This window comes from Sturnus vulgaris, chromosome 1 (genome assembly GCF_052056855.1).
Source record: "Sturnus vulgaris isolate bStuVul1 chromosome 1, bStuVul1.hap1, whole genome shotgun sequence".
NCBI lineage: Eukaryota > Metazoa > Chordata > Aves > Passeriformes > Sturnidae > Sturnus > Sturnus vulgaris.
In genome coordinates this window covers 38449800-38472370 of record NC_142243.1, presented here as the reverse complement: position 1 = coordinate 38472370, position 22571 = coordinate 38449800, and the positions used below count along the sequence as shown (strand labels likewise).

At 37.1% G+C, this 22571-nt stretch overlaps 1 protein-coding gene across 5 annotated transcripts in view; it reads left to right on the top strand.

Annotated features, from left to right (window-relative positions):
* The window catches only part of ZNF385D (zinc finger protein 385D), a 408449-nt gene that overhangs the window by 256431 nt on the left and 129447 nt on the right, over positions 1–22571 (top strand). For all 5 annotated transcript variants that reach the window (XM_088164075.1, XM_088164082.1, XM_088164070.1 and 2 more), the window contains one exon: positions 19533–19675. In XM_088164075.1, coding sequence (XP_088020201.1) covers positions 19533–19675 — 143 coding nt within the window. The remainder of the gene's footprint in view (positions 1–19532; positions 19676–22571) is intronic.

Here is a 22571-nt window from a genome sequence, read left to right as displayed (position 1 = left end):
TGGTATAATGTAAGTATGGCAGCCTCTAGGAGGTATCAAAAAAGCTCTTGCAAATTCAAGGATCTTTCAGAAAAAATTGAGCTTTCCTCACTGATACCGTTTTTATTGAGTCAGATCTGTTCATAGAGAAGGAGGAGGTTTCAGAAAGAAATTATTATTTATAATGAACTGTGGAAAGTGTTGGATTGTGCTAACAGATTTGCTTGGACTCAGTTTCATTGACTGGACCTAACATCCTGGGAAACTTCCATGGCCCCCAGAAAAGTCAGTTTCAGCTGTGCTAGAAATACTAAAGTAGACCTATTCTAATTAAGGTAACTGCCAAATAATTTGTGACAGTTGTGTTTAACTTCTCCAATCATTTCACATGTGAGCTAAATGCTCTTTCAAATCTTAAAACTGATCATCAGCAGTGTAGTCAAACTCTGGCAGCCATCTGGGCAGTGGGTCTGTAGTGGAGGCAGCATGATCCAGTGATGGTGAAGGATTTAGCTATTTGGGTTACACATCCTCTTTAAATAGATGTTCCCTGTACCTTTTCTAGAAGGGGAAATGAATGTGATGGAAATGAGTTTGGGTGGTTGGATAATTTCAATTGTGTTGGCCTTGCGTGGGGAGTCCCACCTAAGGGAAGATATATCTGCAGGAGGGAACCGGGTGCTGCAGGTCTCGCCATGCTAGAGGAGCTCTGAGCACCTGTGGGGCAAGACTCCATCATTCTCTTGTCCATCTCAGCTTTGACGGTTTCCATAGAAAGGCTCAGGCATCAACAGGCAATGAAAGTTATCCTTTTTTGGGGGGTTTTTTTTTGGTGGTTGTTTTGTTGTTTTGGGTTTTTTGTTTGTTTTTTTGTTTGTTTGTTTTTTGTTTGTTTGTTTATTTGTTTGGGTTTTTTTGTTTTTTTAATTTTTTTTTCCCAGGAGCTGTTTTAAAACCAGAAACTTCTTTTCTATAAGCTTAGCATGCAGCTTTCAACTGCAAACACGTATAGTCATTATTGTTCTTATTAATTTCCATTACCGAGTCATCTATGCCAATAAGGATAGTATGGCATTCTTAAGTCAACTGGACTATTTAGTTCTATACACTCTTAGGCCCAAAACAATTTCCTCTTAGGTTTACATTTGCAAGGAATCCATGTACGTGTGCAGGATGATGGCTTGCAAGATTTCCTGTGTACAAGTTATGTAGACTATCTCTTAATTCACAATAGTCCTATTTTATTTTAGTTTTATTTAGTTTCCTGGGGGCAACCACTCCAATGCCTTGTTGAACTCAGTTGTCTTTTTTGCCTCATTAAGGGACATTATTGGCAATACAATTAAAAAAGATCAAGACAATTCAACGAATAATTTGTGGTGATTCTACTTCAGTTAACAGACTGCATTGGTTAAGCAGAAGAGCAGCAAAACAAAAAGTCTGAGGTTTCTTATCTTCCCCACCTCCCTCACCCCCACCCCCTCACTAGCAGAGGAGGCTTAACATTTTTCTTAGAGCATCATCTCCTACAGCTCTGTTGAAGTTTCTGACCACAAATCATATCAAGCTATCATTTCTGTGGGTTTGTAGCTCAGCCAGAAAAAGCTGCATGTGGGAGAAGTTCATTTCTAGTCTGCAGGATTTTGACATTTGCAGTTGTGTGTCTGGAGCTACTGAATGGCCATGTATTAAAATTGTATATGGATAATAGTTTCTAGTGACAAGGGAACTGTAATTTGTAGTTAAAATCTAGGTTTGACTTTTGAATGTGTCATTTTGGAAAGGCCAAATAACATTATACGACTATAATACATAGCAAATTTGAAATTTATAGTGAATTTTAGGGGGAAATAGATAAAATATTTTACAAAATCATGTCCAATAAGAGGCCACTGCCCAAGCTATTAGAGCAAGAGCACAAACTTAAGAAAATATTCTCAAAAAAAGATTTCCATGAAAAAAAAGAGAGTTTCTAGTCCTCTTGCGTGTGAATATGAATTTACTGCTCTATGTGGGTTTTTTCAGTGTGTGATAGCTCTAAGAAATAGCTCATGGCAACTTTTCCTAGCTTTCAATGAGCAGAAAGAATCCTGAAATTGTCTGAGGTAGTAAACTTAACACAAGGGGCTTTCTAGTTATTTTTTTTTTTTAATTTTATTTTTTAATTTGGGCTAAAACCAACTTACATCTGCAGAGGAAGTTGTAGGGAAGCACTGGAGGGTCTTATAAATGCAAGAAATGGATATTTGGTGGGAACCAAATTCTCAGAAAGTAGTCTATTTTCTTCACGCTGTCAGACACTGAATTTTTTCAGTCTATTTTTGCTGTTCTTGGGTTTCCACCAGTCTTGGTAGTCTGACCTTACAAATTTAGTAGCATGACCAGGCCTGATCTTGGCAATGCTCTACAAAAATATGTTGAAAAGTGCCCGGTGTAGCAACCTAAAGATGAACTCTACATTGTTTTGTTTTGTATTCCTGCTGCAATGTTCTTCTACCTGCAACTTTAGGAACTTCACAAAAGTTCTGTTAATACAGCTGGTGCTTGACCTTGGACACAACGATTTATTTTACTTTCGCAACTTTTGGAACTGTAAATACTAATGTAGATGAACACCGTGGTCATTTGATGCTTTCTGTGAACTTAAATGGTCAGTTAAAGTGAGAAATAAAATGTAAATTTTTTTGCCATGTGGTAGCAACAGAACTACATAGCAACACGAAACAACTGTCTGTGCTCTAGGTTTTGTCAATGTATTTTAAATATAATTTAGCTGTCTGAAGAATGTTATAAAGAAATCCTATCACCTCCCATTTAAATTTTATCTAAATTTAGACAAGATTACTGCATATACTGACCAAGTCCAAGTGAAACAGAATAGCCAGAAATACAGGTTTTAGGGGTCTTTTCTTAGATGATAAATCTAGTCTTTCTGTAAAGCAGAAACAAACAAAGCAGGTCTGTGAAGCTACAGATGAACTGTGTTCAACTTTAGAAAAGCAGAAGCTGTAAGGTCCCAGCCTAATGCAGATATGCAGACAACAGAACTGTGCCAGCATCAGTGGTTCAAGGCTGAAGAAGTTTGTGGAGATCTTTAATTTTGTCATGGTTTGACCAACATTGCTGAAATTTTCTCAGCATTTCAGGTTAACACGCTCAAAACATTCTGCTGTGAATCAGGTGATTTATGTTTAGTTGCAACTCCAGATCTGTAAAATTGGCTTGAGCTTAAGCTCTGGAATGCAACCCTTATACAAGCAAGCTGTGTTTGGTTTCAGGTTTCTTAGAGACTTGCATGCAAAATTGCCTCATTACTTGAATTGATACCTCTAATTAAGCAGATTCAGTGTGCTGCAGTAATTGTCCTTTAGTATTTCAGCTCTAACTAATACCCAGCATAACTCTCCTTAAGCCACAGGAATCATATAGAGACATAGGGCTCTTCTGCTCAATACAATGTCTTTTTTTAGTAAGATATGGGAGTTTTTTAGTGCCATGTCTAGATACAGGAAGTGTGTTCTTGCTACTGGAATAATTCTGATTTTATTTTAATAATGTCAGAAAGAAGAGATGGACATCTTCTTGCATCTTTGGCAATATACTTAGAGTATCTTTATTTTCATCTGATGTCTATAGTTCTATCATGCCTTACTCTTCTGTATCTTGATACTTTGTGGGTTTGTTTTGTTTTTAAAGAAAACTGTGCAAAATTCTGGATTATACAAGCAAATTCTCTTGTATATTGTGTTGTGAGTTGAGTATTTGGGGTTTTGATTTGTCCTTCAAATTCAGCACCCTTGGTAAATTTTTAATTCCTTATTAGCAAAATAGAAGATCTCTTTGTTTAAATCTCATTGTTATGGAACTGAATGTTCTGAATGTTTAGTCAGATTGAATCACGCAAATAAGAGATGGATCCCACTCCTGCATGCACTTCTGAATTAAAAAATAACTTTTCTGATATTGATGCACTGATGTGAGGTATTGGAATAGTTAAATATGTGCAAAAGTATTTGTAGGATTGAGGTTTGTCTGTGGCTTAGCAAATCCTTGCATTTCTATAGCAATCTGACAATTGGTTGGCTCATTTCACTGGTTTAATATAATTTCATTCTTGGAAATGTATTGTAAGATTACCTGTTATGGAAAGCAAAGATGATTACAGTATGTGAGGCTCCCTTCACTCCTTAGAAGCGGAGTGGGAGGATGGGAGAAGGCATCTAGCTTGTCAACACATGGTTCCACTAAAGGCTCTTTGCTCTTACATTGTCCTCCTTGCTTCTTACGTTTTGTAAGGCTCTTCTGATCAGAATAATATCCCAAATTCATTAAAATTCAAAGGTTTTAGTTTTTGTAGAGGGGCGACTTGCTCATCTAGAGTCATAAAACCATATTGAGAAATTACTGAAACACTTGACACAAAATTCAATTAGATAAAAGTCTGTTGACGAAATTGAGGCATTACTTTTCTATTTTTAATGTGAAAAAGTAATAAAAATATTAGAAATGTGTCAAATGCTGTGATGCAAAAAAGTTGAATTTCATTAGGTCTTCATTCCATATAATTGAAGCAAAGAAATGCAATGACTTAACAGGGATCAGAGCAGATATATATACACATATATACATATAGCAAACTCAATAACATCTCGAATTATAATAGAGTTAAAATAGTGAAGCTGCAAGATCCTGATCCTTCTGATCTACGTGGATTATCAGAAAAGTGCACACTGGAATTTTTCTCCTCTTGGTACTGTATTCTCTCTTATGGTTACAAGGCTTGGTAGAAATGCCTTTCAAAAACCCACATTTCCTTTAGTATCTCTCAAATAACTGTATAATGCAGCAGAATCAAAGTTATTTCTTTTATTTTATTTTGACTCTCCAGCAGAGAAAGCCTTAAAAATAAAATAAAACATGTCAACCAAGACTTTTTTCCTGTGGAGTAAGTTTTAGTGTCTTATGCCCAAGGCTTGATTTTTTTTTTTTTTGAACACCGTAGGAAGAAGGTAGATGAGAAATAGCCTTTGACTACAACAAGCTGAAATGTTTGAGGTGGATTGCTTTTATACTAGGCCTGTTTCAATATATACTTAGAGTTAGTTCAAGAAATACTGAATTATGGACCATTAATAACTATGAAGGCAAAATCACTGAATGCCTAATTTGATTTTTGATATACACAAAGTAAAATTTTAATAGTTATATAGGGCTAGAAGTAAATATTTTGGGTAGTGAGATTGTATGAGCAAGCATGGCTCTCTCTAAAAACTTATTTAAATGCTTTATAATATTCTTCTGTGTTTGATTCCTGGAACAGGGACTATAAAATTTTAAGATGGCTTGATAGAGGATCAGAACATAGCCAGGCTGACTGAGGAGAGTCCAGGAAAGGTACTATTACTTGAGAGTTTATTGTATTTTTTTTTTTTTTGAGAGGATTTCAGGCTGTTCCTGTGTAAAAATGCAGATGAATAGTATTCGTCCCTTCGACCATGCCGTGGTATCTCTAGCCAGCAGTGAAATCTGCCCATTGGTATGCAGACTGCTCCTTGCCACCTTTCATACCCCTGCGGGGGGGTGGTTTTCCTTGTAGAGTTTTTGTTTGGTTTGTTGGTGTTGGTTGGTTGTTTTTTTTTCCCTTTTCAAATTTTGCCCGTATCAAATGGTAACCAAGATACACAGGTTATTGGTCTGAGCCTTCTGTTTACAGCTATAAGCTGTGTGGTCGACTCAGGAAGCCTTATAGCAAAATACGCGTCAGAACCTATAAAAATTTCTTTGTTTCTTGCATGAGGAAAAAGCTCTGAATAGAGTGAGTAATCACATGTGGATATTTCATGGAATAGTTTCATGTCATGTGATAGTAAAACACACTTAAGGAACATCAGGATATGGAAAAAAAAGAAAAATCATGATGTCATGAAGAAATGTATACATATTACTCAGTTTGCATTTTTTACCCCACAGTTTGTGCTGTTTTACAGAAAATTCTTATGTGTGTTTGTGTAAACGTAACTGGATTGTAATCAATAGAATTATCCACCACCAAGAACGATTTATATTAGCCAGAGGCAGGGATTCCCATTCATTAAATCTGTGGAGGACAAGCCTTTATCTATTTCCGTAGATGCAGCCTGGAGCATCCAACATGTCATGGATTAGATAAATTGGGCTTGACATGTCTGTGTTTCTGGAAAATAGGACAAAAATTTCTTTTGTCCTTTGTGTCTTGTCTGCAAAAGCAGTAGTGCTTTTGTCCCAACTATAGAGAATGACAGGAGATAATTTTACTTGCTTGAAAAACTTTTTTTAAAATTATAGGCATATTTTATGTAGAGATTTGAAAAACAGACCTGCCAGCATTTTCTCAAGTGTGAAGAGAAGGACAGTCAACCTAATAACTGCCACATATTCCAGCTCTCAAAACATTTGCCTAAATCAGCTCCATCAGGTACAAGCTTGCCAGAATTGACATTTTCATAGTCCTTTTTTATAAATAGCCATTTTGTTAGAACTTCTCCACCATAAAAGAATGTATTCACTTCCCCAGAAAAACACTAGCCCTGAGGTCAAGGGATTTTTGTGGACTGCTGGAAACACAAGCTAAATTCCTTCGTGAAGTGAATACACATTTACACAAATTTAAACTGCTCCAAAATGGTATCATTGTGCAAGTCTTCCCAGTTAGTCAACAGCCCGACTATTGGGACATTCCCTTGAGGCGCTGAGGACTTACAAAGCAGTCTTCAATATGGACCTCTGATTAAAATACAGACCTTGATTTCTTTCAAATTTTGAAACTTTAAAAAGAATTTGTTTCTACATTATGTGTGGAAATGTAGCTTCCATGTAGATCTAAAGAGAAGAAAAATTCTGACAGAGCTTTGCAACGCAGAAAAAGTTGAATTTTTGCAGTTTTCTCGTCCACAAGCAATTTCTTTTTGAAGCAATGCATCAGCCAAATTAGCACAGAAGAATAAATTTTCTGTAACTTTGTAATTGCAGTGGTATGTGCAAACCCACAGCCTGATTCAAAGATTATTAAAACATGGTTTCAAACTGGTCCTTTATGATAGGGAATACAAAGGTTTATAAAAGTGAATTCAATATAGTCTGTTTTGTTGTGTTTTCCCTGTTGCAGAAGGGTCATAGGTGGGATCTGTTAGCGAGAATGAAGGTACCTTGCTTGGGCAGTAGTCAGTCCTTTAGTGTTTGTACTTCCTTTTTTCATGTATTTATTTATTTTTTTATTTTTATTGTAGCTATGCATGTAGAAGCATAATTACGCAGTTTTTCGATGGAAATAAAAACATTTACTCACCAGAATATACTGTGAATAACAGCTAGTTCTGTGTTAACTGTATTCCAGCATATCATATGACACATTTATCTCTCTTTAAAAAGGGGGGCAAAAAAAGGTAAAATCATCTTAACTGCACAAGAGCAGCATGTGATTCCACTAAATAATATTTGGCAAAGATGTAATTTGTAGATACAATAGAGTTACACAATTACTACTATTTAAGTACGCTGTAACATGTCCTATTTAAGCTTTATTAAAATTAAATCTGTGACTGGATATAGAATCTCCAGAAGACAACAGTTTAATTGATTCTGGTCGAAGTTCAAATTTCTCCCATTAATTTCCAACAGCCCTTTGCTTTATTTCCAGTCTTGTTTTGCCTTCTGCCGTCTTACTTCCCCTTCTTTCCCCTCCACATCCAATTTGGGAGAGGGAAAAGTGAACTCCCTGCTCTTAGCATTGTCCTCAGGGTTTTGTGCTCTATCAGCAGCAGCTCTCCGTTCATAGTTCCCGTGCTGCACTCAAAGTTCTGTCCTGCAGAGCAGAACTGCTGATCATTTACATCCCTAGCTTTTTTCAGACAGATGAAGAATGGCTGACCGGTTTATCAGGACAACAAAAAGTTTCCTAGCAAGTCAGGAGTGATCTGCAAATTCCTGGTGAATTCCTCATCTCTTCATGCTGGAAGGCTGCTGTGTTGTTAGTGGTCATGCTTTGGTCTTGTGTGAGTGCTCAACTTGAACCTGAACTTTTTGGCAGTGGGGCAAGAAAGCAACATCTGATGGCACAGCTCCATTAAGATGTAAACTGATCTCTGTTGCTTAATGCTAAGGGGAGTGCCTCTAATCTAATCTTCAAGTTCTCGGGTACTTAGCAGAAGATGGGGATATTTTTCTCTCCCCGGGACAGCAACTGACTTTTTTTTTTTTTTTTTTTTTTTTTCAATTGCCTGCTGATGAAAATCCAGAGTGTAGTCATGGCTGACACAGTGTATGTGTATTTGAGATGGCATAAAATTCTGTCCTAGAAAGATTCAAACATAACAGTGGACTAAATATTTTATCCCTCTCTTCCCCTGTCTCTGTAGGGACAACAAGCTGCCAAGCAGTGTCTGCTTTTTCTTTGCTTTTCAATACAAAGCATGGGTTGCCTGCTTGGAAAACTTCAGTTTTGCATCAATCTCTTTTTCCAGAAACTCTCGGTCACAGAGCCTCAGGCTCTTGCTTTTTGCAGGAGCAGCTGTATCTCCAGAGGACTGAACTTGTTTCATTTCAATAAAGTATAGTAGAAGTTTTATGAAAAGTAATGGGTTGGAGTTTAGAGACAATTGGGCCATGTGATCTAATAGGCTCTTTTTCTGGCTTTGCATCCTGAGAAAGAAAGATATTTATGTTTATTGTTTTGGTTTAATTTTCTTTAAGAACTTCTGGTATTTCATTCAGAGTGGGAGTTAAGATATTTCATTGTTGGAAAAAGTTCCTGAGCCAAATAACTTGAAGTGTTTTTAATTTAGGAATACATACATACTGGGAAAATGATATGATCTATAATTTTTCTTAACAAGTATCTTTCAAACCACCATGAACTGAAAAGTTCTTTATGTTCTGTAAAACATACTTCTATCTACTGTGGCAGGCGTCACTATCCGTAAGTAAATCCTGTGCTTTTGGTTCCATTCTAATTTTTCCACTTATTCTTTTGCCTACCTGTGAAATATCATAAACCTAATTGCTTTAAACATGTATGTGTTGGGAGGGGGCTTTGTAAATCAAAACTTTTGAGACTGTGGTAGTTCCTGATGTATTGTGCAAGCATTTGTGCTGTTATGCGCGGAAAGAAAAATAAAAAATGTGATTTTATATAAGTAAGTATGTGTTTTTGTCACATGCATACACATAGGCAGGCAACTCTGTGAGGTTTATTGAGGAGGGAATCATGGTCCAGGCTATGTGATGCTGGCATAGGTTGATAGAGGTATTTTCATGTCAATTGTGTGCTACCTGTAAGACCAGCAGCCAAGTGCAGCTGCAAAACTATGGACTTTCTGTCACTTTTTTTCTCAATGTACCTCTCTCCTTCCTTCCCTTCCACTCCCTGTGTGCAGCGAGCTTTGACTTTGGTCTTTTGGCTTGGATTCTCCCATTCTCCTCCTAACTTCATCACTTTCTGCAGTTGATCTACCTGTTATTCAGTAAAGCAACAGGGGGTTGACAGTGAAATGGTACCCTGGAAATATGCAGTAACTTGTCATTAAGTTCCACTTACTTTGTGCTATGCAGTTACAAATGTGTAAAAACATTTTCCAGTGAATTATTAATGCTAAATGGAATTATTAGTGCTAAATAGAAGATGCATTACTGCACAGAACTATCTTCATAGAGTTTACTCGTGGAGTGTGTCCATTTCATGGCATTAGTTACATATTCATCATTTCAAAAGCATGCTTTTGAAAAATAGCACTTTTAAAGCTGATAATATATTCATCATATTCAATGTATTCATAAAAATGAAAAATTCCTTGAAAATCTGTTTGCAATACAGTGTTCTGATTAACAACCCTTGGAAATTTGCGCTCATTATACCATAAACATGACCTTTATAAAACCATCAGAAAAATCCAACTGCAGAATATGCTGGGTCAAAGACTTTTTTAAATGTCAAAAAGTGTAAAGCTTTAAAATTAATGTGATTTTTATAATACTTGGCTGATACTTGTATTTTTTTCTTAGCTTATTTATTTATTGTGGAGGTTTTTTGAATCTTTGTGGTTAGGATCTACCAGGAGAATGTGACCTCAGGGGAGCATGGTTTGGTATGCATCTTAATGACCTTCAACAGTTTCTTCCTTGTGTTTCAATGTTTAGATCCAGTTAGTTTGTAACCACATTTTTGCTGGACATGATCTGATAAGATCTAGTATCTTTTCAGTAGAGGCTACAAACCATATACTGACCCACTGGTTAGGAGACAATCCACAATATGTCAGTAAATAATGGTGCAGTCAGTTCAACGCTGTCACAAAATAGGCTGAAAGGTGTTGAGAAGCACTATGCGTGCAGTTTTGGGGAAATGCACAATTTCTGCACACAATTCTGTGCCCTTCCTCTAACTTCATTGGGTTGTAGTGCTCCTATGAAAACACCCATGCTTGCCACCTTTGCTTGACTCTGCAAGTAAATCTTCCTGCTGCAGGCTCACACTAGACTAGCTGCTTTATGTGGGAATAACTAGCCAAGATCATCATGAAACTAAAAGGGAAACCTGTTTTTAATACAGACTCACAGAATGAGTCAGGTTAGAAGGGAACAGAGTGCGTCATCTGGTCTAGGATGACCCTACTCAAGCGTAGTCATCCTAGAGCACATGGCACAGGGCTGCATCCAGATGCTTCTTGAGTATCTCTGGTGAGGGAGACTTCACAATTTCTGAAAAATCTGTTCCAGTGCTCAGTCACCCACATAGTAAAGAAGTTCTTTGTCATGTTCTGGAACTTTCTGTGCATCAGCTTCCGCCCTTTGCCTCTTGTCCTATTACTTGGCACCACTGAGCAGAGCCCAGCTTCATCCTATTGATGCCCTCCCTTCCAACACATTGATGAGGTCCCTTCTCAGCTATCTTTTCTGCCCTGACATTACTGCATGGTGGTAGAAATGTCTCTGTACATTTCTAGCTCACTCTCTGCAAGACAGGTGTTTCTCTTCCTTGGATTTGCTTTCTTACCAAAGAAAGTACAAAGTATTATAAAACATGAGCAGTGTTGGAGGAAACTGTAAAATAGAGCTGGGGATACATAGTTTGCCAAAAGAAAATAGAATCATTAGTGCAGATGTAGACTCATTGGTGAACTCCCCTCTAGCATTTATGGCACTGAAGGAAGAACAAGTTTTGACATTGCTGTGAGATCATTCAAATCTAAGTGAAAGCACGTTCAGTTTGCTATTGGCCTACAACCAGGAGAGGATATTACAGTGCTCAGAGCACTAAATCTGGAGACTTAGAGGTCAGATCTTTGCTACAGATCCCTCTGTGAGCTTTGAGAAGACTTTTGCTGTCTGTCCTAGGTTCCTAGCTGAAATATTGGGTTAATCTCTTGCCAGTAGAAGAGTCCAGAGAATTAACTTTGGAATTGCATAGAGAAAAAAGTAAGGCTGCTGGATATTTAATACTTGGGTTTTTTTTTTTTGCAAGGCAAATAGAAATTAAAAGCTCCCGCATTCTCAAGAGGAAGGAGAGCTGAGGTTCATGGGCATTCTAGTTTGTCTTCTCCAAAGCCATGACTTTCAGTCTTGGGCTTTCTGATTCTCTGGTAGTTGACATGGTTGGTACTTGGTATGGGCAGCTGGCAATAAGCATGCTGACCAAATTGGAAAATTTCTAGTTGTTTCCTTATACTAGAAACAGGCAGAACTTTACAGAAAGTGGAACATTCATTTTGGACCATTTAACTTTCAGTGATCCAATAGTTTCCAATAGGAAAAAAAAAGAAATCCAAATTTGTCTGACCAACTGCAATAAAAGCCCAAAGGACTCTGAAGAGCTCAATAAGGTAGGTCATGTTGCTAAAATAAAAAGCTAAGTCTCTGCCCTTGTGCAATTTAAAATCCATATAAGATGTGGCCCATACTAAGTTAGACGAATTCCTTGCTTGACAGTGTTAAATACTGAAGTTCAGATCATGGTTTTTCGTTAACTGTTATGTAAAAAAAAAACAAAAAGCCCCACACCAGTATTTTATTCAGTAGAGTATTTCCTGGGTTCAATAGCATATTTTAGATATGGGGCAAAAGAGGTGATACTTTGTGGGGTTAACGAGGGCTCTGACATTAATTAGCATTGTGGCCTGAGTTGGGCAAGATCTGCACAGTGCTCAGCACTGCAATGCCATTCAGTCAGACTGAGCTTCATTGTCTATAAGGTGGGCCCACCTTCCTGTAATGCAGAGGATAAAGGAACAGGAGGAAAAAGGGTAGCAAAATGGGAGCAGAAACCTGAGCTTGTTTAGCAAAGTTAAAGGAAATCATGACAGGAGAAAATGGGTATCAGAGTACGCATGCAAATTTGTCTCTGCATTTTCCCAGTCCAGCATCATAATAGTAGTTTCACAGGTTTCTGGATAATGAAAAGAGAAATTTACTTCTCTGTACACCTAGAAGAGTACATTTTCCAATCAAAATTATTGGGACATATGATCTTATGTTTTTCAAAATGTTAGTATGCATGAAAGAAAATACTTGAAAAAACACTATATGATGCATAGCTGCAGGCTTCTAAAAGTAATAATAATAATAATAAAAAGAATTCTTTTTCTAAACTAGCTCACTTTGTAGGAACCAGAGAATAAATATTTTCTCTAGAAAAAATAATACTTTGAATAGCAGCAAATGACCAGAGTTGATTCAAACTTTCCAGGTGAACAGTGTATGTGCTGAAAAATGCTCTCTATAAATAAACAGTGGGTACTGATTTGTGCCAATCTGGAAAAATAAAGGAAGGGAAGAAAATATTTTTGTAATGACTCATTTTGAATTGTTTGGGTCTGGATGTTTGAAATTTACCAATATTTAAATAATAAAAGCAATTAAGTATCTAAGTAGGAACTATAGAGTTTCATTTTAGGTGAAAGAAGAGTTTCAGCTGACAGAGTGGTGGGATTTTTTTCTCCCCTAATTGTCTCTATTTTTTTGGTTTGGCTAGTGAACTGAAAAATCAATTACTCACAGATCTCCACAGCTGAGACAGTATTGCATTCACTCTCTTCAAAGTGACTAACCACTGCTAGCATTACTAACAGCAAAACCTGTGAAAGGAAAGCTTGTATGGCCACATCGTGTACGTGATCCTCAAGCTGTCTCAGGAGAGCCAGCAGGATCGAGGCTGGTGTGGTTGGAGTCCCATTTTGAAGGCTCTTCTTTTCAAGTGGGCTTCAAATATTTAATACAGTTGTTTTTTTTCTTTCTTTTCTGGACCTAAGAGTGATTATATGTAAAAGTGCTATGTTTAAATGTTGCTCTCGTATTTTTAAAAAGTTTTTTTGAGATTATTAAATAATGAAACCACACTCCAAAAAATTTTTGAACAATATATAAGTCAAAAGCACTTTAGAATTCTCATTTCTCCTTCTAAAAGAAATAAATTTTAAAAAATAATCAAACCATTCAAAACGATGAAAAACCCTTTCAAGAAGCTGAGTTCTAAGACTATAAATGGTCAGAAAATATATTTTCTGAGCAATAAATTCTCCATTCATGTGATTACACCTAATTTCCTTTCAGTTCATATGTAATAACATGTACTTTATAAAAATCAAAAAATCAAAAGTTTATCTCTTGATGAACATAAAAGATATAGGTGGCATGTTAGCTAACTTTCTGTATGCTGAGTTCATATTTTAGCCACTTTATTACAATAACTACAAACAAGTAGTTTGGTGATTAAATGAGGCTCATTTTTCCCTGCCAGGTTAGATCACTTTTATTACTTATTATGGAACTGAATTTACCTTTAAAGGGACCATTCAACAGTGTTTGAGAAAAGTATCTGTTGTAAGAATGAAGATTACCATACAGTGATAAAAAGGAGTACCCTAGTGACTGTGGTCCATGACAAATTATATTAAACTAATTCCTAGAAGCCACATCTACAATTCATGTCATATTTTCTCTGTTAGATCCCAGAGAAGTTTATTCTTTTGTTTTTGGATGTCTTAAAATTTCCTATTTTATCAGATTCCCTGAAAATATAAATGTGATACCTGATGTTTTAGATCATGAAATAGCATTATTCACCATGGATAGTCTGCTGTTCTTAAATGCCTAAGTCTTTATTGCCTTTATGATAAAAAAACCTCCAAATATGAAAATATGAAAATATGAAAAAAATGAAAAAATATGAAAATATGAAAAAAAACCTCCTTTTCTTTGGCCCACTGGCAAACTTAATTAATAATAAATTAAAAATTCTAGCTAATATTGAGTTATCCTAATGTAAGCTTATTAACATTTATAAACTAGACCATGAGCTCCCCACATATCCTTTCCCTTTTATACTTTAAGATCGCCTGAGTCAGTTTTCCTGAAAATTTTCTATGAAAATTCCTGTTATGGCTCCAGCTCTCTAGGGTGTATATTAATGCTTAGTGCATGTGTACTGTTAGATATTAGGATCCTATATGAAATATATTAATGATAGCTTTTGAAGTTCTTTTAAAGCCTCCTAGAAGTCAGCTTTTCAGTTGGAATTGTGTGGTACTTTCCAGGCTTCTCCACTGAGTCATACAAGCTGAAAGGTTCTCTGAGTTTTTGCCAAGGCAAATGCATGTATTTTTTTGACCTCGGGACAAGTTATCATAGAAATATGAAGAGTAGTGTGAGATAGGTTGTAAAACATGGAAACATCTATATCTTAGAGAAACCACTTCATGATCCTTCATGAAAACCAACTCAGAGTCTAGGAAGGAAGAGAAAGGGTACATCAGTCTTTGTTGTACTCAAAATAGCCATGCACATGGACAGAAGGAAAAAATTGCAAAGTAATGAAAGAATGAAAATAAAATTCTGCAGAGATTTGCTTTTTCACTCAGTGTTTATGGTGATACTAGTTAGTGATGGAAGAACTGCAAAAGATTTAGATTAATGGGGTATTAGTTTAGAGTTTCTGCCCAGTTTACATACCTCCAAGTTTCAAATGCATTGCAAAAAATTATCTACATTTTTGTGTCTGCAAAAGCTGAGCTAGATTCTTCCTTAGGAGAGACTATTTGATAATGCATCTTGTGATTCGTTTTCTGGAAACTAAATCTGCAGTTAAGTTTAAACTTGAAGGATTGGGAATGAGGGTGTGCATGAGGAAAGACTGTACAGAGAAAGAGGTAACATAACTCTCTCTATAGCCAAGTCCCAAAATATAACAATAGGTGGTTGTGAAATTGTTGAGCTGTTTGTTAGGTAACCTGAAGAATGTGTATCTTTGCCTGCTTGAAAAACATTAAGAAAACTTGCTATTTATTATCCTGTATTGAAAATCACCCTGCTTTATGATGTCTGTTTACTCTAGAGCTACTTTGTTTGGTTTCCTTTGTGCATATTCAGTCTTTATGTTTCTTTTAATCCAGATTTTAGGGTGAGTGCTTACAGCTCTTTATAGTCTGTACTAGTCTGTACCTAACACCAATCCAAGGAAAGTTTTGAGTGAACTGGGCACAAAAATTTACATTGGAAACCTTCTTTTCAATCAATGCTATTTCATTGAAAGCAAAATTTCCTCCAGAATGTGTTAACTTTATAAAAAGAATTGTCACAAAAAAAAAAAATTAAGATTAAAACTTTAGTTTTTTAATGACACATGATTCCTTTATTCCTTTTTTTTTTTTTTTTGAATGATTCTCATTTTAAAATCTATTTTCAGTTCTGTAGTGAAACACGTTCTCTAATGTCAAAATGGAGTAGAGGGTAAGCAGGGGAAAGGTCTGATGCCAGTATTTGTTCCTATTCATTATCAAAACAAAATGTGCCAATTCCTTATGGAATGGACAGTTTGAGGCACAATGGGCAGGAATCATCTCTTCAGCTGTTTCTGTCATAATCCCTTGATTTGGGCAAGAAAGGTCTTGTGCTGATGAAGTTCATGTCACCAGTAGTTTCAGAAAGAGAACCCACTTGACTGGGCTGTGTCACCAAGAGCATGACCCTCATGTGGCACATGTGGCTTTGTAGCACGTGGGCTGTCTGTGCCCAGAACATGGGGGCGTATTGCAAACCAGATTACCCAGTGGTAGGGCAAAATGTCTGGTCCCAGCTGGAGACATAGAACTGGATCCCTGTGCAGAAATACACTGTTTGACATTGGAGGAGTTCTCAAAAACAGTTTCCATGTGATATAGGAAGGGGAGAAGGTTTATTGCAAGCTTTTCCCCGAATTTATATGCTCACACTTACTTTGGATGAATAACCAGTGCCTCTGTCCAAGAGATTATCTTGCCTGTGTGATTTAAATTGTCTGAAAATTGAAGAAGCAAATTATTACTTCAAACTTGGTCAAAATGCTGAGCCAATTAAGCTTTTAAGTTGTATTATTCTTGGTCTCCCTACAAAGAAAATTAAGGTAACAACATTGATGTGAATTTCTCAAATGTCTGGACATTCATCTCCCATTTAGAATCTGAGACTCCTCCTCTTCAGAAAGACAAGAGACTCTAACATCACTAACTTGTAAGACTGGAATTAGAAAATACATTTTATCCTGCCATTTTAAATAATTGTAGCATGCTCCTCATAAAGACAAGGTATATATGTGAACTTCAGGTAATAATACTGAGCATCAAGCACAGGATGTGAACAAAACCTATCAGTGTTGTGGGATTTTATCCTAGTTTTATTGGTCAATGTTATCCAAACCTTGCTGGTAGAAAGCTTGTAAAAAGGCTGACATTGAACCTTCACCCTCACTGTGCATTGATAGCAGTGCTGCATTTGCTCAGGGAATGCTATGGAAGTCTTTGTGGAGAAACTTATCCTACACAATACCAAAACCATCATAAGCGAATTTTATGGTTCTTCATTGTAATCCAACATTCCATAACACTTGGAATTTATCTGTATGCACTCTTAAAGAACTCTTCCCAGTGGGCTTCTTTCCCTCTCTATCCCTCTCCTAATGGTTTAGGTGTGAAATAGTTAACACTGGCATTCTCAAAGGTTGTCCAAGCAAAGCTGAGTCACAAAAATGGTTGCCATTGCTTCAGTTTTTCTGTTGCAGATTCTAGACTACAACTCTATGCATGTTAAATGGAAAGAGAAGTTAATTTTTGCAGCCATAAACATTCGAGAATTTTTTTCAAGCAAAGGCTCAGATTTCATGATGCTTCTCACATGCCCCATCATTTAGGGACATGTCTGACACTATTGAAAAAACAGAGAGCAGCTGTGCTCCTGAACATACTATTTTTCTGTGCCACTGTAGCCAGGACTGTGGTAGATTTTAAACTCTGTTCCAGAGGCTCTGAGTCCCAGCCAAGGTCCTGCAGAGCTGGCTGGATTTTTCCATTTAAAGCTTGTTCTCGTCCCCAGATGGCTTTGCATCGCACTGGCTGGCAGCAGCAGGTGCGTGAGTGCCGAGTCATGCCACGGGAAAGGATCACAAAATAGAAATATTTCATTCTCTGTGGCTTGGTATCATAGATGAGTTTGGGACAGCAATGCTTTCTCTTAAGGTAATCCGAACCTGTGAAGCTCTTCTCCATAGCACTGAGATAATACACTCAACAATGTGTCCCCAAGCACAGGTGGCATTTCTCAGTCCAGTTTACATTTGTATTTGTGAGTTACAGATTGTTTGATTAACCTCAAATTATTTGTTATTGCCAGGCAAATGCTCACCTTGAAATTCCTGTGTGATTCTGTACCATCTCAGGTGCAGTCTGTATTTTTTTTTAGTAGGAGTGACTTCTTTTTTTCATGATGCGTGAAAGTTTTATGGAAGTAAAGCTAAGTATTTCCAGCATTTTGAAAAGTACCTTTATGGATCTTTCCTATTCCAAGGTAGCATGATTGGCATGTTCAACACTACCTTGTCATCATTCTGACCTGTTAGATTTTTTTTTTTTTACAGTGTTTTTGTGATAATGTCATGGGAATGTAGCAATTGCCAAAGCAATGGCAATCAAACACTTGATAATTCTATGCTGCTTGGGCTCTGGTTTTCTGTTGCCTATATCCTCAGCTGCTGCATTCAAAGACTTTCTTATACATTTAACATTTGAGGTATGATGTAGAAACTGCCTCAAAAATGTCGGTTATTCTTGGGTACAAAAACTATCACAAGATTGCAGTGGCCCCTAATCCACTACCTTTAATTTACTAGTGATTCTTAGTGAAACACTTCACAGAGGAGTGGAAAGTTGGCAAAAAATACAGTCTTCAAAATTTGGCTCCAGCTGATTTGTACCTAGAAGCAAAACTTGGATTATCTTTTACAACTGGCTAATTAAGTCCTGTGTTTTTAGCCCTCAACTAGATGGGGTAACAAGACAAACCTTGTTAGCAGATTTGCTGGCCAAATATGGAGCAGTTTCATATATCATTCTGACTACTTTATACTTGTGCTCTTAAAGGATGTATGCAACTAGTCTAATGAAATGTCTGTATGTATGAGAGGAAAAAAAAGAAACAGTTTTCAGATATCTCCCTCTGTTGATCTGTCTGCCTGTGTCTCTGTTCAGTGAGTAGGGTAAAACTCCCCTTTCATTTTTTTTCAATGTTTCTTGGACTCTTACCAGCAGGTTTTTACAGTCTGTTGCCTGCCTCTCAGATTAGAAGAACACTGGCATATTTTAACAGTTTCCTAGGATCCAAATAGTCTTTAATTAACAGGGAATTGATGTTTTGGAGTGCAACCAATATAGGAGACACTGAAAGCAGAGAATGAACTTGGATCCTTCCAGCTTGTAGCTGGCTGTGGGCAGGGGCAAACAAATAAGCAAAATAGGGTCTGCTGCAAACAGGTAGTGCCTTATTGGTATGCAACGGGATTTCTTCATTTGCATTACGTTCCCACAGAGCTGATGGTTAGCTGGGAGGAGCTTTCTGCTGCACAGAGTCTAAATCAGCTCCACCCCTTGCAAAGAGCAAAAAGTGTTCGTCAGTACCTTCCCAAAAACAGAATCCCAGTGGCTCCTGAAACTATTATTTTTAGGTTTGTATTGATCAGCTGTTGAGGCAGCAAGGTAGGTTTTGTTTGTGAGGTTCAGGTTGAAATGGAAGCTGTTGGCTCCATGAGTGAGCATTTAATTAAAAACATCAGAAGTCCTCAAATAACATGACTTTGCTGAGCTGAATAGCAAGTTGTTCTTTATTGTTTTAAGCAATCTGCCTTTGTAGGGTTGAGCAACAGGGTAGGGATGAAACGCTGAAATTATAAGAGAATGAGACTAGCTGAAGCTTTCAAGGGAAGTTAGACATATGCTGAACTGTAGTTCCAGATTGTCCATGGAATAAATGGTTTATAAGGTAATTGTAATCACAATAGACTGAAACCTGAAGCAATAGCTGGCAAAGAACTATAACCAACTCAGTCATCGAGTTAGCTGTGGTTTATTTTCAGTAATGCAGTAATTTTAAGACAAGTCAAAATGTATTTGTTTGATCCAACACTGTCTTTTTATTGCTGCTGTGTATGCGTGCGTGCGTGTGTGTTGGCTTTTATCCTCCCCCCCTGCACTTGCTGAAAGCCTTCTGTCTCTTTGTACGTGTAGGTGGTACATGCCAGAGCCCTGCTCTTCCAGCCCTTGTGCGTCCTCCTGCGCCACCCTTGCAGCCATCGCTGGATATCAAGCCGTTCCTGCCGTTTCCTCTGGACACTGCCGCAGCAGTGAATCTCTTCCCCAACTTCAATGCAGTAAGTACACTCCCAGCAGTTACACCGAGCCACGGATTCCCTGGAAGAGTCAAGAGGGCTCAAAGCAGAATTTTATGTACTCCATTAAAGCTGGAGTATCCTCTCCCTTACTGAGGGCCAAATAGCTCTTTCAGACACGCTGATAGGCTGCAAGTTGAAGCCTACCTGAGTGTTAGTCAGAAGAAATGTAGAAGGAAAAAAATTATATGATGCCGAGTGACATGCAGTAAAGTTTCAGGCCATATTCAGTCCCAGGACTTGTGAATTTCCCACAGTAATTTAGGACGTGCAGAGCTTACAATTCACTGCAACTCTCAGAGAAGGAAAGTTTCAGAGCAATGGGATACTACATCCCATCTCCAACACACTTCCTGAGAAATACTAAAAATTTACAGATCCTAAAGAAGAAAATTCTGTTGGGGATAATAAAGTAAGAATGAGAACACTCTTAGCTGCTGTATGAGCTATTCAGTAGCAAACAATCCAGGGTACTTTTTTCAGGTTAAGATGTGTTATTCCTTATGTCTTAGGTTTAAACTAGGATAGATTTCTCCCTTTTTTTTGTTTTTTAGTCATGCTATGTATGATTATAGAAATCCCATTCCTTCTTAGTATTTTAATTATTTTACTGACATATTTCATCAGTGTTCCAATTTTCCTGTTTCAGGCTGAGGTAATTAATCTTTAAAAAAAAAAAAAGGGTCTACATTGGTTTTATGTTAATTTTGACTTTATAGAATTATGCCCCTTTTCAATTACTTTTGAATGCTCTTTTCCTTATTTACATATACTCAATTTACAAAAAACCCTCTTAAGAACATGTATGCTTACCTACTTTGCCAGACACAGAGGGGGTGGAATTTTCCATTCTGAACCAATTCTAATTGACATGCAGAAATCTTAATTAAAATAAAAAACCCAAAAAACTACAAGCTACAAGTCTTGAAATGTACAGGAACAATATGTCAACGAACTACTGTGACAAGTAAACTTCTTTAAATTTAAAAAGTGTGTTCGTATGCTGCAAGGTTTTAAAATATGCTGGGTTTAACCAAGCTACTGATAACCCATCATGAAATGGATACAACTTTAGGCTTTTTGTGTGCTTTAGGGTTGAGATCTTTTAACCAATTGTGCCTTGTGATCACTGTTTGTAGTTAATACAATACACTAGCTGGATTTTTAAAAGATATCTATTAGAATTTCTTGTATTTTTTTTCTCAGGATTTTCCATGGTTCAGAGTCCTCAGATTGTTTGGCTAATTGTTTAATTATATAACTGAAATGGAATTTTAATGATGAATGTTAATAATTGTTAATCCTGTGTTACTCTATAAATTTCCAGTTTCTTTCTTCTTACACAGACTGCTTTGCTACTATAATTATTTTGAGGGAGGGGTGGATAAGTCATGCTCATATTAATTTGGAAGTAAGAAAGTAAAAACAGACTTATATCAAAACCATGTTATTCCTGAACATTATTTTAGTAGCATATAATTTGGTAAGAGCACTGGTAAAGTGAGCCTAGTTTTCAGGAGTGAGACTTGAACCCTTTTTAACAGCGCTCTGAAGTCTGTTCCCATGCAAAATACTGCTTCCTGTGATGTGTGGCCATCTGCCAAGTCCACCTTTGGCAGATATGTCAGTCCTGAGTGTGAGGATGCTGTCATCAGAGCTGCTGTCACCTGCCTTGCTGCTCACAGTTTATGCCTTGCAAAGTGACCTCTGCCTTCTCATCATGTGTGCTGACATGCAGCGTCATCCTCCGTGTTCCCATTTTCTTTGTGAACAGCACATTATTGAACGCTGCTATGTTTAGCTCATATGCCAGGGATGGTTAGCAGCAACCTCCAAATGTATAGACTAGCTGAGTAGTTTTGCATCGTTCCAGAAATTCTCTCCAAAGCTGACTAAAGTTTTGGGAACACATCAGCTGCTGACCGTTATCAGTCCCAAGAAGAAGGGAACCCACACATTGTGTTAGACTTTAAACAGAGCTTCTGACAGGGGCTTCAGTATGTGAATGTGTGAGAGCAAAAAAGTGTTTAAACAAAAAATTATCTTCATAAATATGTCTCTTCATGATGTTGATGGTGCTTTATCTTCATAGACTTCACTGACAATCCTACACAGTGTCAGTGGAGAATCATTTATGTTCTGTGGCTAAACCCAGGTCAAGCAAGTGGTCCATAACAGAATACCTGAACTGGATGTTCTCTCTCATGTTGTCAGTAAATTAGCATTTCCTTTGAATGAGACACCAGGGTCATAAATTGAGTCATAGGAAATTGACCCTCTTGACCCTCACACAATTCCAGAGGAACAAATGTGTTTGGCAGCATGTCTGGACTACTTCCCAAAAGGCTAGAAGGAAGTCTAGTATTTTGGCCATTTTTTGGCCACTTTTCAATAGCTTTCACTTGAGAACAGCATGACTAAGGGGAAACTTGAATAAAAGTTCAGGCATGTTTCAGAGAAAATAAGTAGTCTCTGGCAATCCTGATTAGCATGAGAGTTTGATTGTGATGGACATAGGCATCTGAGCTAATCAGCCTAAGATTCTTCACAAAATATAATGGAGAAAAATCAGCAATTTCTCCAAGTTATGCATGGATAAAAATGCACAAAGATAGCTTGGAATGCAAGCTATATGTCTACTTTGGCATGAAGTGAAGTGAACCCTGAAAGTTCTCATTCATCTATTCAGACTATAATGAGGGACTGGCTCAGCTGCATCTACATTTAGATGAATCCCACATTATGGGACAGGTCATAAGCTATTCATAGCTTATATATTAAATTCCACTCAGAAATCAGATGACAGAAGTGCTGACATTGTATTGTGTGTTTACAGAGGAATGCTCTCATTTATTAAGAAGTTATTCTTCTAATTTTA